Source organism: Nerophis ophidion, linkage group LG21 (genome assembly GCF_033978795.1).
Source record: "Nerophis ophidion isolate RoL-2023_Sa linkage group LG21, RoL_Noph_v1.0, whole genome shotgun sequence".
NCBI classification, from domain to species: Eukaryota; Metazoa; Chordata; class Actinopteri; order Syngnathiformes; family Syngnathidae; genus Nerophis; species Nerophis ophidion.
The window spans coordinates 9811165-9826864 of NC_084631.1; the positions used below are offsets into that span (position 1 = coordinate 9811165).

At 41.4% G+C, this 15700-nt stretch overlaps 2 protein-coding genes across 3 annotated transcripts in view; one reads left to right on the top strand and one right to left on the bottom strand.

The window, feature by feature from the left end:
- The window catches only part of myo1eb (myosin IEb), a 41184-nt gene extending 40980 nt beyond the window's left edge, over positions 1–204 (bottom strand). Inside the window, exon 1 of the mRNA XM_061881856.1 lies at positions 1–204. Within this exon, the coding sequence (XP_061737840.1) occupies positions 1–3 (3 nt within the window). The 5' untranslated portion in view covers positions 4–204.
- Positions 38–15700, top strand: part of LOC133539732 (acidic leucine-rich nuclear phosphoprotein 32 family member E-like) — a 17290-nt gene continuing 1627 nt past the window's right edge. Inside the window, exons 1-6 of one of the 2 annotated variants that reach the window (XM_061881859.1) lie at positions 38–179; positions 11674–11823; positions 11913–12035; positions 12120–12273; positions 12347–12474; positions 12544–12604. In XM_061881859.1, the coding sequence (XP_061737843.1) occupies positions 11680–11823; positions 11913–12035; positions 12120–12273; positions 12347–12474; positions 12544–12604 (610 nt within the window). In that variant the 5' untranslated portion in view covers positions 38–179; positions 11674–11679. Of the gene's footprint in view, positions 180–5025; positions 5238–11673; positions 11824–11912; positions 12036–12119; positions 12274–12346; positions 12475–12543; positions 12605–15700 lie in introns of those variants that run through there. The other variant, XM_061881858.1, reaches the window with a different exon arrangement.

A 15700-nucleotide genomic window follows, 5' to 3' on the forward strand; every position in this document is an offset into this window, starting at 1 on the left:
CATGTTTGCTCCGCTCACTTCCGGCTTCAGGTGGACGTTGAAACTCGAAGGCTATCCACAAGAAATCACATCAGACAAATCCTCTCCTGTACTTTTAAATCCACATTAATCTCAGGTTCTGCCCATACAGTCAGTGCGGATTTCGAGCAGTGGTCTCCAGTCTCTACAGGTGTGGACAGGTGAGGCCCCGCCCCCAACTCCCCCTTCCCCTGCTGCTTGTGGAATTCTGAGGGAAAACAGAGTATTTTTTATTTTATTTTTTGGTGCTGCTGACCCCTGCTGTCAGGATGACAGAATGACACATTGCTGTATTGATTTCGCTCACATAGGACGCCATGTGAGGTTTTCCTGTAGAACGAGGTCAAGGGTCAGCAACGCAAAATGTTGAAAGAGCCCTATTGGACCAAAATAAAAAATTAAAAAATATCTGTCTAGAGCCGCAGAAAAATAAAATATTTATTTAAGTGTTATAATGAAGGCATTACATGATGTGTCTATGTTAGCTAAATAAGCCTACTATCAAAATGACTTTAAAAGTCTTATATAAGTGTTATAACGAAGGCAACACATGATGTAAGTGTCTATATTAGCTATATTGACCTACTATCAAAATGACTTTAAAAAGTCTTATATAAATGTTATAATGAAGGCAACACATGATGTAAGTGTTTTTATTAGCTATATTGGCCTACCATCAAAATGACTTTAAAAGTCTTGTATAAGTGTTATAAAGAAGGCAACACATGATGTAAGTGTCTATATTAGCTATATTGGCCTACTATCAAAATGACTTTAAAAGTCTTATATAAGTGTTAAAGTCTTGTGCAAGTGTTATAATGAAGGCAACACATGATGTAAGTGTCTATATTAGCTATATTGGCCTACTATCAAAATGACTTTAAAAGTCTTACATAAGTGTTAAAGTCTTGTGCAAGTGTTATAATGAAGGCAACACATGATGTAAGTGTCTATATTAGCTATATTGGCCAACTATCAAAATGACTTTAAACGTCTTATATAAGTGTTAAAATGAAGGCAACACATGATGTAAGTGTCTGAATTAGCTATATTGGCCTACTATCAAAATGACTTTAAAAGTCTTGTATAAGTGTTATGATGAAGGCAACACATGATGTAAGTGTTTATATTAGCTATATTGGCCTACTATCAAAATGACTTTAAAAGTCTTATATAAGTGTTATAATGAAGGCAACACATGATGTAAGTGTCTATATTAGCTATATTCGCCTACTATCAAAAATGACTTTAAAAGTCTTGTATAAGTGTTACAATGAAGGCAACACATGATGTAAGTGTCTATATTAGCTATATTAGCCTATAATCAAAATTACTTTAAACGTCTTATATAAGTGTTATAATGAAGGCAACACATGATGTAAGTGTTTATATTAGCTATATTGGCCTACTATCAAAATGACTTAAAAAGTCTTATATAAGTGTTATAATGAAGGCAACACATGATGTGTCTATGATAGCTATATTGGCCTACTATCAAAACGACTTTAAACGTCTTATATAAGTGTTAAAATGAAGGCAACACATGATGTAAGTGTCTATATTAGCTATATTGGCCTACTATAAAATGACTTTAAAAGTCTTATATAAGTGTTATAATGAAGGCAACACATAATGTGTCTATAATAGCTATATTTGCCTACTATCAAAATGACTTTAAAAGTCTTATATAAGTGTTATAATGAAGGCAACACATGATGTAAGTGTCTATATTAGCTATATTTGCCTACTATCAAAATGACTTTAAAAGTCTTACATAAGTGTTATAATGAAGGCAACACATGATGTAAGTGTCTATATTAGCTATATTAGCCTACAATCAAAATGACTTTAAACGTCTTATATAAGTGTTATAATGAAGGCAACACATGATGTAAGTGTCTATATTAGCTATATTGGCCTACTATCAAAATGACTTTAAAAGTCTTATATAAGTGTTATAATGAAGGCAACACATGATGTAAGTGTCTGAATTAGCTATATTGGCCTACTATCAAAATGACTTTAAAAGTCTTATATAAGTGTTATAATGAAGGCAACACATGATGTAAGTGTCTATATTAGCTATATTGGCCTACTATCAAAATGACTTTAAAAGTCTTACATAAGTGTTATAACTAAGGCAGCACATGATGTAAGTGTAACATTTATTCCTCATATTAAAACACCGGAACCGGAGTGTAGATATTTGAAGACAAAATCACAGACGAGCCTGTTAGAATTAAACATTGTGGTGTTTTATTCTGTTTATAGACAAACCACTTATTTTTCCTTAAAAAAAAAACACAACTTATTTAGCCATTATATATATTTTTTAAACCCGGTATACAACTTCCATTTTTGGTGTCGGAATATCGCGTCCATTTTTTTTTGGTCCGTCTTTTCTTTCCTGCTGACCAATGATTTTCATTTTAGTAATGTTAAATGTTTTTTAGTATTTCAAAATGACATTAAAATGAACCTTTTTTTTTCAGTTAAGATAAAATATGACAAAAAAATAGGCCATTTTAGTTACCTTGCGTTGTAACTTCTCTCGAACATTGCCGCGATTGGTACACAACATACTTAAAGGCCTACTGAAACCCACTACTACCGACCACGCAGTCTGATAGTTTATATATCAATTATGAAATATTAACATTGCAACACATGCCAATACGGCCGATTTAGTTTATGAAAGTGCAATTTTAAATTTCCCGCAAAGTGTCCTGTTGAAAACATCGCAGAATGATGACGCTTATGTTGACGCGTGCTTGTGATGTTATTGTTTGGAGCGGACATTTTATCCCAGCACCACTAAAAGTCGTCTGCTTTAATCGCATAATTATACAGTATTTTTGACATCTGTGTTGCTGAATCTTTAGCAATTTGTTCAATTAATAATGGAGACTATAAAGAAGAATGCTGTTGGTGGAAAGCGGTGTATTGCAGCTGCCTTTAGCAACCAAAACACAGCCAGTGGTTTTGTTTGTTTGTTGTGAAGCTTTAATATGGAACAGAGCGGTCAAGCGAACATGTTTCTCTACCACATGTCACCCGGCAGGTTTCGGTGATAAAATTGTGGTAATAAGTTGGCTTTTACCGGAGACATGAGCGGTGCTTGCGTCCTCTTGCAGCTGTCGGAGGCAGCTGCGACTTTCTTGGCTCCTCCATGGCTTCCCTCAGAGACACTGGCGGTCACCACACCCCTCCGACTTTCAGGTATGACTTTATAATCTCCCTAAAATTGTAGTAACACAATAAGCAGATAAGGTATTTTCCAGAATTATCCTAGTAAATGTGTATAATAACATCTGAATCGCTCTCACTGCCCGCGCCTTTTTTTTTCTAGTGCTTCACTCTAACTTTCCTCATCCACAAATCTTTCATCCTCGCTCAAATAATGGGGAAATCGTCGCTTTCTTGGTCCGAATCACTTTTGCTGCTGGAGGCTATGATTAAAAAACAATGTGAGGATGTGAGGAGCCCTGCAACCCATGACGTCACACGAACATCTTTTGCTACTTCCGGTAAAGGCAAGGCTTTTTTATTAGCGACCAAATGTTGCGAACTTTATCGTCGACGTTTTCTACTAAATCCTTTCAGCAAAAATATGGCAATATCCCGAAATGATCAAGTATGACACATAGACTGGACCTGCTATCCCCGTTTAAAAGCCTAGTGAAACCCACTACTACCGACCACGCAGTCTGATAGTTTATATATCAATGATGAAATATTACCATGGCAACACATGCCAATACGGCCTTTTTAGTTTACTAAATTACAATTATAAATTTCCCGCGGAGTTTCCTGTTGAAAACGTAGCGGAATGATGATGCGTGTTAGTGACGTTATTGGTTGGAGGGGACATATTAGCCAGCACCACTTGCAGCTAAAAGTCGTCTCTTTTCATCGCGCAATTACACAGTATTTTGGACATCTGTGTTGCTGAATCTTTTGCAATTTGTTCAATTAATAATGGAGAAGTCAAAGTAGAAAGATGGAGGTGGGAAGCTCTTAGCTTTTAGCCACACAAACACACGGTGTTTCCTTGTTTAAAATTCCCGGAGGTGAAGCTTTACTATGGATCAGAGCGTTTAAGCGAACATGGTTCCTGACCACTTGTCAACCGGGAGGTTTCGGTGAAAAAATTGTGGTAAAAAGTCGACTCTTACCAGAGATCAGTGGAGCTTGTGCCGTCCATGCAGCTGCCGTGACTTCCCTCAGAGACTAGCGTCAACACACACGTGGACACACCCCTCCGACTAGCAGGTACTATTTAACTCACTAAAACACTAGCAACACAATAGAAAGATAAGGGATTTCCCAGAATTATCCTAGTAAATGTGTCTAAAAATATCTGAATCGCTCTCACTTGCCCTAGCCTTTTTTTTTTTTAAACTTCATTATTTTAATTTTTTTCTTGGCCTTCGCTCTAAATTTCCTCATCCACGAATCTTTCATCCTCGCTCAAATTAATGAGGAAATTGTCGCTTTCTCGGTCCGAATAGCTCTTGCTGCTGATGGTTTACATTATAAACAATGTGAGGATCCCTCACACCGGTGACGTCATCGTCTGCATCTTCCGGTACAGGCAAGGCTTTTTTATTAGCGACCAAAAGTTGCGAACTTTATCGTCGATGTTCTCTACTAAATCCTTTCAGCAAAAAATATGGCAGTATCGCAAAATGATCAAGTATTACACATAGAACGGACCTGCTATCCCTGTTTAAATAAGACAATTTAATTTCAGTAGGCCTTTAGAATTATTTTTTTTTAATTAAAATATGACTTGTCCAGGGTGTATCGCGCCTTCCGCCAGATTGTAGCTGAGATAGGCACCAGCGTCCCCCGCGACCCAAAAGGGAAAAAGCGGTAGGAATGGATGGATGGATGGTCTCATTCAATGCGACACACGCGGGGAAGAGGGCGGGGTTACGATCCGTCTTCCAACCAATAGGAGACAAGCTAGCCACGAAACGATTGGTTCACCCGTAAAAGGAGGCGTGACCTCCCGCAGAAGGCGGTGCTTCGTGTCCAACATGGCGGTCTAGTTGTGCTTCCCTGGCCTGTAGGAAGAGAACTATAGCGAAAGCTCACTTTCCATTCCTTTGGAATTGTTTTTTTTTTTGCAAACCTGGTGGAAGAAACACCCGCGGGACAACATGGACATGAAAAAGAGAGTGAGCTTGGAGCTAGGGGACAGAAGTCCGGCTGAGGTGCGTAATGGCCACCTTTGCCAAATTCCTCTTTTTGTTCCCACTCGAAGCTTTTTTTTTGCAGGGAGTTGACGTCAACATGGAGTCGAGTTTAAATGTTTAATTCCGACATGTGCTTCTGGGCCGGAACCTTGTAGTCTTTGACGCCCGAGTTCCTTCCGTTTTATGTTCACTTAATGTTCGCGCCTTCCAGTCGACGTCACCTGTTTGAATCGCCGTCCTGCTGCTGCTGTTTGCCGCGCAAACGCGGTGGCGCCAACGTGCACGAGAGGCCCGTGCACGAGTTGTGGTCGTTTTTTTCCCTCAAGAGGATGGCGGACACGTGTCAACAATTGTGTGCGTGGTGTCGTGCACGCGCATGTGTGCACGCTAATACAAGTGTCAACACTTGTGTGTTTGTTGTTGTGCACATTATAATGGTGCACCAGACAACAATTGTGTTGTCTTCCAAGTGTCAATGCTAAAGGCCTACTGAAATGAGATTTTCTTATTCAAACGGGGAATGCAGGTCCATTCTATGTGTCATACTTGATCACTTCGCGATATTGCCAAATTTTTGCTGAAAGGATTTAGTAGAGAACATCGATGTTAAAGTTCGCAACTTTTGGTTGCTAATAAAAAAGCTTTGCCTGTGTTGTAAGCACAATACCAATGGCGTGCAATGTGCACATTTAATGTTAAATCAAATCAAATGTTTATTGGATTCATCACTATACAGTGTACATCCACGACAGAACTACTGACTAAACTACTACCACAACTTGGTGTAATATTTATAAAATATAATAATGTAGGGTTACCTGGAACTGAATCCACACTTGGTAGTAGTTTAGTCAATCAATCAATGTTTACTTATATAGCCCTAAATCGCTAGTGTCTCAAAGGGCTGCACAAACCACTACGACATCCTCGGTAGGCCCACATAAGGGCAAGGAAAACTCACACCCAGTGGGACGTCGGTGACAATGATGACTATGAGAACCTTGGAGAGGAGGAAAGCAATGGATGTCGAGCGGGTCTAACATGATACTGTGAAAGTTCAATCCATAATGGATCCAACACAGTCGCGAGAGTCCAGTCCAAAGCGGATCCAACACAGCAGCGAGAGTCCCGTTCACAGCGGAGCCAGCAGGAAACCATCCCAAGCGGAGGCGGATCAGCAGCTCAGAGATGTCCCCAGCCGATACACAGGCAAGCAGTACATGGCCACCGGATCGGACCGGACCCCCTCCACAAGGGAGAGTGGGACATAGGAGAAAAAGAAAAGAAACGGCAGATCAACTGGTCTAAAAAGGGAGTCTATTTAAAGGCTAGAGTATACAAATGAGTTTTAAGGTGAGACTTAAATGCTTCTACTGAAGTGGCATCTTGAACTGTTACCGGGAGGGCATTCCAGAGTACTGGAGCCCGAACGGAAAACTCTCTATAGCCCGCAGACTTTTTTTGGGCTTTGGGAATCACTAATAAGCCGTAGTCTTTTGAATGCAGATTTCTTGCCGGGACATGGTACAATACAATCGGCAAGATAGGATGGAGCTAGACCGTGTAGTATTTTATACGTAAGTAGTAAAACCTTAAAGTCACATCTTAAGTGCACAGGAAGCCAGTGCAGGTGAGCCAGTACAGGCGTAATGTGACCAAACTTTCTTGTTCTTGTCAAAAGTCTAGCAGCCGCATTTTGTACCAACTGTAATCTTTTAATGCTAGACATGGGGAGACCCGAAAATAATACGTTACAGTAGTCGAGGCGAGACGTAACAAACGCATGGATAATAGTCGTGGATGTACACTGTAAAGTGATGAATCCAATAAACATTTTTTATTTGATTTGATTTGACATTACATTTGCAAAATGCGGTTGCGCATTTTGCAAATTGCGCTCCATTTGTATTGTGCTTACAACACCTGTACCAGAAGTAGCAGACGATGTGCGCGTGACGTCACGGGTTGTAGGGCTCCTCACATCGTTTATAATCATAGCCACCAGCAGCAAGAGCGATTCGGACCGAGAAAGCAAAGAGTTCCCCATTAATTTGAGCGAGGATGAAAGATTCATGGATGAGGAAAGTTAGAGTGAAGCAGATGTTATTACACACATTTACTAGAATAATTCTGGAAAATCCCTTATCTGCTTATTGTTTTACTAGTGTTTTAGTGAGATTGTAAAGTCATACTTGAAGAAAGTCGGAGGGCTGCGGTGACCGCCAGTGTCTCTGGGGGAAGCCATATGGAGGAGCTAAGAATGTTACAGCTGTCTTTTTGACAGCTGCTGCAGGAGGACACAAACTCCGCTCAAGTCTCCGGTAAGAGCCGACTTAATATCACAATTCTCTCCAAAAACTTGCTGGTTGACATGTGGTAGAGAAACCTGTTCGCTTCACAACAAACAAAGAAACACCGGCTGTGTTTTGGTTGCTAAAGGCAGCTGCAATCCACCGTTTTCCACCAACAGCATTCTTCTTTTTAGTCTCCATTATTAATTTAACTAATTGCAAAAGATTCAGCAACACAGATGTCCAAAATACTGTGTAATTATGTGATTAAAGCAGACGACTTTTAGCCGTGTGTGGTGCTGGGCTAAAATGTCCGCTCCAACCAATAACGTCACAAGCACGCGTCAACATTCCGCGATGTTTTCAACAGGATACCAAGCGCGAAATTTAAAATTGCAATTTAGTAAACTAAAAAGGCCGTATTGGCATGTGTTGCAATGTTAATATTTCATCATTGATATATAAACCATCAGACTGCGTGGTCGGTAGTAATAATGGACTAGAGCAGGGGTGTCAAACTCATTTTAGATCGGGGGCCACATGGAGAACAATCTACCCCCAAGTGGGCCGGGCTGGTAAGAATCACGGCACGATAACCTATAAATAAAGACAACTTCAGATTGTTTTCGTTGTTTAAAAATAGAACAAGTACATTCTGAAAATGTACAAATCATAAAGGGTAGTTGTTGTTTTTTTACACTTACATGTTGCGGTTAATAGTATTCTATCCTTATTTGTTGTTATGTATACTTTTTGAATAAATGAGGGAATGATGTTCATCAGTCAACTCATTGTTAATTTTCAATCTATCAAGATAAAAAAATAATATCAAAATCAAATTACAGGTTGTTATTTATGTAGTTTGCTCATCTTCCTAACTAACATCATGTGGTTTATGTTTGTGTTACATATGTGGCATCATCTACAAAGATACAAGCAATTGCTTTTTTGACATCTAGTGGACACATTTAGAACAGCAGTTTTGTTCATTCAAAATTTTCTGCTCATTTTTATACTTCGCAAACTTATCCCGCGGGCCGGTTCAAACCTGTTCGCAGGCCTGATCCGGCCCGTGGGCCGTACGTTTGACACCCTTGGACTAGAGTGTCAATAATTGTGTATTTGTTGTGGTGCAAGTGTTCATGCTACTGGTGGACAAGTCTCAACAATTGTGTGTTTGTTGTCGTGCACGTGTCTCTGCTAATACAAGTGTCAACAATTGTGTGCGTGTTGTTGTGCACGTGGATGTGTCCATGCTGATACAAGTGTCAACAATTGTGTATTTGTTGTTGTGCACATTATAATGGTGGACAAGACAACTATTGTGTTGTCTTGCAGGTGTCAATGCTAATAATTGACTAGAGTGTCAATAATTGTGTATTTGTTGTGGTGCAAGTGTTCATGCTAGTGGTGGACAAGTGTCAATAATTGTGTGTTTGGTGTCGTGCACGTGCAGGTGTCCATGCTAGCGGTGGACAAGTCACAACAGTTGTGTATTTGTTGTTGTGCACATTGTAATAGTGGACAAGTGTCAACAATTGTGTTGTCTTGCAGGTGTCAATGCTAATAGTGGGCTAAAGTTTCAACAATTGTGTATTAGTTGTTGTGCACATAACAAAGGTGGACAAGTCTCAACAGTTGTGTATCTGTTGTTGTGCACATTGTAATAGTGGACAAGTGTCAACAATTGTGTTGCCTTGCAGGTGTTAATGCTAATAGTGGGCTAAAGTGTCAGCAATTGTGTATTAGTTGTTGTGCACATAATAAGGGTGGAAAAGTCTCAACAGTTGTGTATTTGTTGTTGTGCACACTTTAATGTTGGACAAGTGTCAACAATTGTGTTGCCTCGCAGGTGTCAATGCTAATAGTGGGCTAAAGTGTCAACAATTCTGTTTTAGTAGTTGTGCACATAATAAGGGTGGACAAGTCTCAACAGTTGTGTATTTGTTGTTGTGCACACTTTAATGGTGGACAAGTGTCAACAATTGTGTTTTCTTGCATGTGTCAATGCTAATAGTGGGCTAAAGTGTCAACAATTGTGTATTTTTTGTTGTGCAAAATAAGGGTGGACAAGTGTCAACAGTTGTGTATTTGTTGTTGTGCACATTGTAATAGTGGACAAGTGTCAACAATTGTGTTGTCTTGCATGTGTCAATGCTAGTAATGGGCTAAAGTGTCAGCAATCATGTATTAGTTGTTGTGCACATAAGGGTGGACAAGTGTCAACAGTTGTGTATTTGTTGTTGTGCACATTGTAATGGTGGACAAGTGTCAACAATTGTGTTGCCTTGCATGTGTTAATGCTAATAGTGGGCTAAAGTGTCAGCAATTGTGTATTAGTTGTTGTGCACATAATAAGGGTGGACAAGTGTCAACAGTTGTGTATTTGTTGTTGTGCACATTGTAATGGTGGACAAGTGTCAACAATTGTGTTGTCTTGCAGGTGTCAATGCTAATAGTGGGCTAAAATGTCAACAATTGTGTTTTAGTTGTTGTGCACCTAATAAGGGTGGACAAGTCTCAACAGTTGTGTATTTGTTCTTGTGCACACTTTAATGGTGGACAAGTGTCAACAATTGTGTTGTCTTGCATGTGTCAATGCTAATAGTGGGCTAAAGTGTCAACAATTGTGTATTTTTTGTTGTGCACAGTAAGGGTGGACAAGTGTCAACAGTTGTGTATTTGTTGTTGTGCACATTGTAATAGTGGACAAGTGTCAACAATTGTGTTGTCTTGCATGTGTCAATGCTAGTAATGGGCTAAAGTGCCAACAATTGTGTATTAGTTGTTGTGTACATAATAAGGGTGGACAAGTGTCAACAGTTGTGTATTTGTTGTTGTGCACATTGTAATGTTGGACAAGTGTCAACAATTGTGTTGCCTTGCATGTGTTAATGCTAATAGTGGGCTAAAGTGTCAGCAATTGTGTATTAGTTGTTGTGCACATAATAAGGGTGGACAAGTGTCAACAGTTGTGTATTTGTTGTTGTGCACATTGTAATGTTGGACAAGTGTCAACAATTGTGTTGCCTCGCAGGTGTCAATGCTAATAGTGGGCTAAAGTGTCAACAAGTGTGTTTTAGTTGTTGTGCACATAAGGGTGGACAAGTCTCAACAGTTGTGTATTTGTTCTTGTGCACACTTTAATGGTGGAAAATTGTCAACAATTGTGTTTTCTTGCAAGTGTCAATGCTAATAGTAGGCTAAAGTGTCAACAATTGTGTATTTTTTGTTGTGCACAATAAGGGTGGACAAGTGTCAACAGTTGTGTATTTGTTGTTGTGCACATTGTAATAGTGGACAAGTGTCAACAATTGTGTTGTTTTGCAGGTGTCAATGCTAATAGTGGGCTAAGGTGTCAATTGTGTATTTTTTGTTGTGCACAATAAGGGTGGACAAGTGTCAACAGTTGTGTATTTGTTGTTGTGCACATTGTAATAGTGGACAAGTGTCAACAATTGTGTTGTCTTGCAGGTGTCAATGCTAGTAATGGGCTAAAGTGTCAGCAATCGTGTATTAGTTGTTGTGCACACAAAGGTGGACAAGTGTCAACAGTTGTTGTCTTGCAGGTGTTAATGCCAATAGTGTGCTGGAGTGTCAATAATTGTGTATTTGTTTGTGGTGCAGGTGGACAAGTGTCAACAATCGTGTATTTGTTGTTGCACACATTATGGTGGACACGTGTCAACAAATGTGTTTTCTTGCATGTGTCAATGCTAATGGTGGACCAGAGTGTCAATATTTGTGTATTTGTTGTGATGCAGGTTTCCATGCTAGTGGTGGACAAGTATCAACAGTTGTGTATTTGTTGTGGTGTCAACATGCAGGTTTCTATGCTTACGGTGGACAAGTGTCAACGATTGTGTATTTGTTGTCGTGCGGGTGTCCATGCTAATAGTCATGTATTTGTTGTTGTGCACATTATAATGGTGGACAAGTGTCAACAATTGTGTTGTCTTGCAGGTGTCAATGCTAATAGTGGACTAGTGTCAACAGTTGTTGTGGTGCAGGTGTCCATGCTAGCGGTGGACAAGTATCAACACTTGTATGTTTGTTGTGGCGCACATTATAATTGTGGACAAATGACAACAGTTTTGTATTTGTTGTTGTGCACACTTTAATTGTGGACAAATGACAACAGTTTTGTATTTGTTGTGGTGCAGGTGTCCATGCTAGCAGTGGACAAGTGTCTTTCCAGCGACGGCGAGGTCCAAGGAGTGACGGAGGAGTTCAAGAGTCTGGAGGTGCTCAGGATGGTCAACGTAGGCCTCACCTCGCTCTCCAAACTGCCGTCACTCCCTAAACTACAGAAGGTGAGTCCTCGCTTCCGGTTCCCATGATGCACTGCTGCCAGGGGCGGGGGGTGAGCACACTTGCCATGTTCCACCTTGTTGCCTTGCAGCTGGAAGTGAGCGACAACGCTATCTGTGGCGGCTTGGACACGCTGGCGGAGAAGTGTCCCGACCTGGTCTCCATCAACCTGAGCGGGAACAAGATCCGTGAGCTCAGCTCCGTCGAGGCCCTGGTGAGTCCGAAGTTATCGAGCAACGAAAGCGAGTGGAGTTGAAGTCGCGACTCGTAACACGGCGGCCACGCGTTGTCCTCGCAGAAGAACCTGAAGTACCTGAAGACTTTGGACTTGTTCGGCTGCGAGGTGACCACGCTGGACGACTACAGGGACACCGTCTTCCGCCTCTTGCCCAACGTCACGTACTTGGACGGCTACGATCGGCAAGACAACGAGGCGCCCGACTCTGACGACGGTATTCCCCCTATCCTCCGCGTCAAACGGCGCTTTAACCCCCGGCGGATGTGAGACCTGACTTTGTGTTCCAGACCCGGACGACGGTGCCGGCCCGCACGGGGACGACGACGACGACGATGATGAGGATGACGACTGCTCGGAAGAAGACGAGGACGGCGAAGAGGTGGGGCTGTCCTACCTGATGAAGGAGGGAATCCAGGTGAGTCCCAATCCGTGGCATCCACACAAAGGCACCGCAACCTTTGACCCACCTGTTGTCTGAGGTCAGGACGAGGAAGATGACGGAGACTACGTCGAGGAAGAGGAGGACGACGAGGACGAAGATGGAGGTTTGTATTAAATAAAGCGTTCTCAAGTGCCACCATAAACACCAACATTAAAATACAGTAGCATAGTAGGCCTACATATTCATTAAAAACAAGGCAGAGGTTTTATTTAACAAGTGTATTTAATTATAATTACTCGATGGCCTAGTGGTTAGTGTCCGTCCTAAGATTGGTAGGTTATGAGTTGTAACTCATACCATCCATCCATCCATTTTCTACCGCTTGTCCCTTTTGGAGTCACAGGGGGTCGCTGGAGCCTATCACAGCAGCATTCGGCCGGAAGGCGGTGTACACCCTGGACAAGCCCCTTACTAGGGTTGGGTATCGTTTGAATTCGAACGATTCCGATTCTTTGTTTCGATTTCGATTCCTGACGTTTCTCTATCGCGATTCTTCTTGTTTGCCAGGTAGTCCCTGGAAGGTGGTGTGTATTTTGGGTTGAGAGTTTTCACCATATCCCTGCAAACATAACCAAACATGTAATGTTGCTGTTACTCTTTAGCCCAGTATCAATTAGCTTAGCTCTAACGTTATTGCTTAACTAACCTAAATGTTGGAGATTCCACCTCTGAAAAGGGATGCAGTCTTTTGATTATGTGTGCAGTGACCTTTCTCTGGCACTCTTCCATCTGTGGCACCGACATCTTCCCCATTGCCGCTACGGTGAATTGAGTACGCTGAGCACATCGCAGGTTGTAAATTGTCTATGAAAAAATACGCGGGCTAATTTGTTAACCGCCTCAACGTTGGCGCATAACACATTATTTATTGCGTATATATTGTTTTACTTACCGGATTCGGACTGCAGTGCAGTCACCGAGGTGCCAGGCTGGGCGTCGGAGCCGGAGCCAGAGAAAGAGGCAGAGGAGGACGCGTCGAAGACAGGACACGCATTTATTTGTACTCCATGAACTCGGAGGTGCTACATCATGTTCGACGTGCACCCCCCTAAGCACGAAACAGTCCTGTCTCACGTGTTACATTTCGCCGATATTTCATTTTTTTTTTTAGTAAAATAAAGCCACACTTTAGACCGCCGACGCCCGCTATCCATGTTTGACTTACTCGCTCGGCAGTGGGCGCTTCTTTGTTGGTGTTCAGCGGCTTCTTCTTCCGGTCAGCGGACTGGGTATCGGAACTAGGAATCGAAATTTAAACTTTTGAACGATTCCATGAGAATTGTAAAGTTAGTCCGGGTTGGTCGGTGCGGGATAGCTCGGTTGGTAGAGTGGCCGTGCCAGCAATTTGAGGGTTGCAGGTTCGATTCCCGCTTCCGCCATCCTAGTCACTGCCGTTGTGTCCTTGGGCAAGACACTTTACCCACGTGCTCCCAGTGCCACCCACACTGGTTTAAATGTAACTTAGATATTGGGTGTCACGATGTAAAGCGCTTTGAGTCATTAGAGAAAAGCGCTATATAAATATAATTCACTTCACTTCCACTCGATACACGATACCCAACCCTAATCGCCACCTCATTGCAGCGAGTCATACCAAAGACTGTAAAAAATGCGACCCATTACCTGCTTGACACTCAGCATAAGGGGTTGGAATTGGGGGTTAAATCGCCAAAAATGATTCCCCGGCCGCGGCCAACGCTGCTGCTCACTGCTCCCCTCACTTCCCAGGGGGTGATCAAGGGTGATGGGTCAAATGCAGAGCGTAATTTCGCCACACCTAGTGTGTGTGTGACAATCATTGGTACTTTAACTTTCTGTTGGTCACTGTAGCATTACACACAGGTTGAACGGTAACACTGTGTTTGAATATAGGAAAACAAAACATTGTACTTTGATCAAGTGATTCAAGTGGCGCAGCGGAAGAGTGGCCGTGTGCAACCCGAGGGTCCCTGGTTCAATCCCCACCTAGTACCAACCTCGTCACGTCCGTTGTGTCCTGAGCAAGACACTTCACCCTTGCTCCTGATGGGTTGCTGGTTAGCGCCTTGCATGGCAGCTCCCTCCATCAGTGTGTGAATGGGTAAATGTGGAAGTAGTGTCAAAGCGCTTTGAGTACCTTGAAGGTAGAAAAGCGCTATACAAGAACAACCCATTTATCGTTTATTTATTTATGTAGCGTAGCACAGTTTGAGAATCACTGGTCTGGAGGTCGATGTATTTGGTTTGTTCAGAGCCGATTATTAGTACTCAAGGGGGTCGATAAGCAATATTAAGAGGGTGACTCGGAAGTTGTGACTGCTGTTTGTACATTGTTGTTACTTTCATCCATCATGTAAGTAAGTTTAGTTCATCGTACACGTTGTGCGGCCCATTAATACATTTTTTTCTCCATTATTTTTTCATATCTAATTTAAAAATTGAATTAATTGGCCAGCTTCAGTTGAGACATTTTTCAAGCTGGCTGACATTTCTTCCTCGATGTTACAGAAAGTAAGACAATGTGTGAGTTTCTGTCTGCTCTTTTTTTACTTATATAATAATAATCTCATATTTTTTTAAGATATTTACTCACAGTTTGGATTTTTGCCTGAGATTTATTTTCTGTCCATCCATCTCTGTCGCGTTATTTGGTTGAGTCTCGGAACATGTCCACAGATAGGTGTGCCAAGCTTGAGGCATCATATTGGAAAAGACTCGAGGCTGGAATTGCTGCCAAAGGTGCATCAACAAAGTACTGAGCAAAGGCTCTGCATACTTATGTACATGTCTGTTTTTTTAGTTTAAGAAATAAAAATGTGCAAACTAAAAAAATGCAAATATTCACATTGTCAATATGGGGTATTGTAAACAGGGTATCTGCGGATCCTTAAAAAGTCTTAAATTCATGTATCTAAAATTAAGGTCCTAAAAAGTATTAAATTTATTAGAAATTCCTAAAATGGTCTTAAACTCAGTACTCAATGGTCTTAAATTGTCAGGCCAGTTTTTTTGGGGGGTTTTTTCGGGGCACGTCTTTGAGTAAAAGTGAGTGATTTCAGCTCAATCATTTTTTCTTTGTATCTCTTTGAGATACAAAGAAAAAATGAGTGAGTTGAAAAAAATAGAGGCAGAACTCGTGAACGAGAACAGCCAGCTGAAGCTCAACTGAGGCTCATTTGAGTGTGTGTTCAGTGTTTTGTTGTTGATGTTATAATACTGG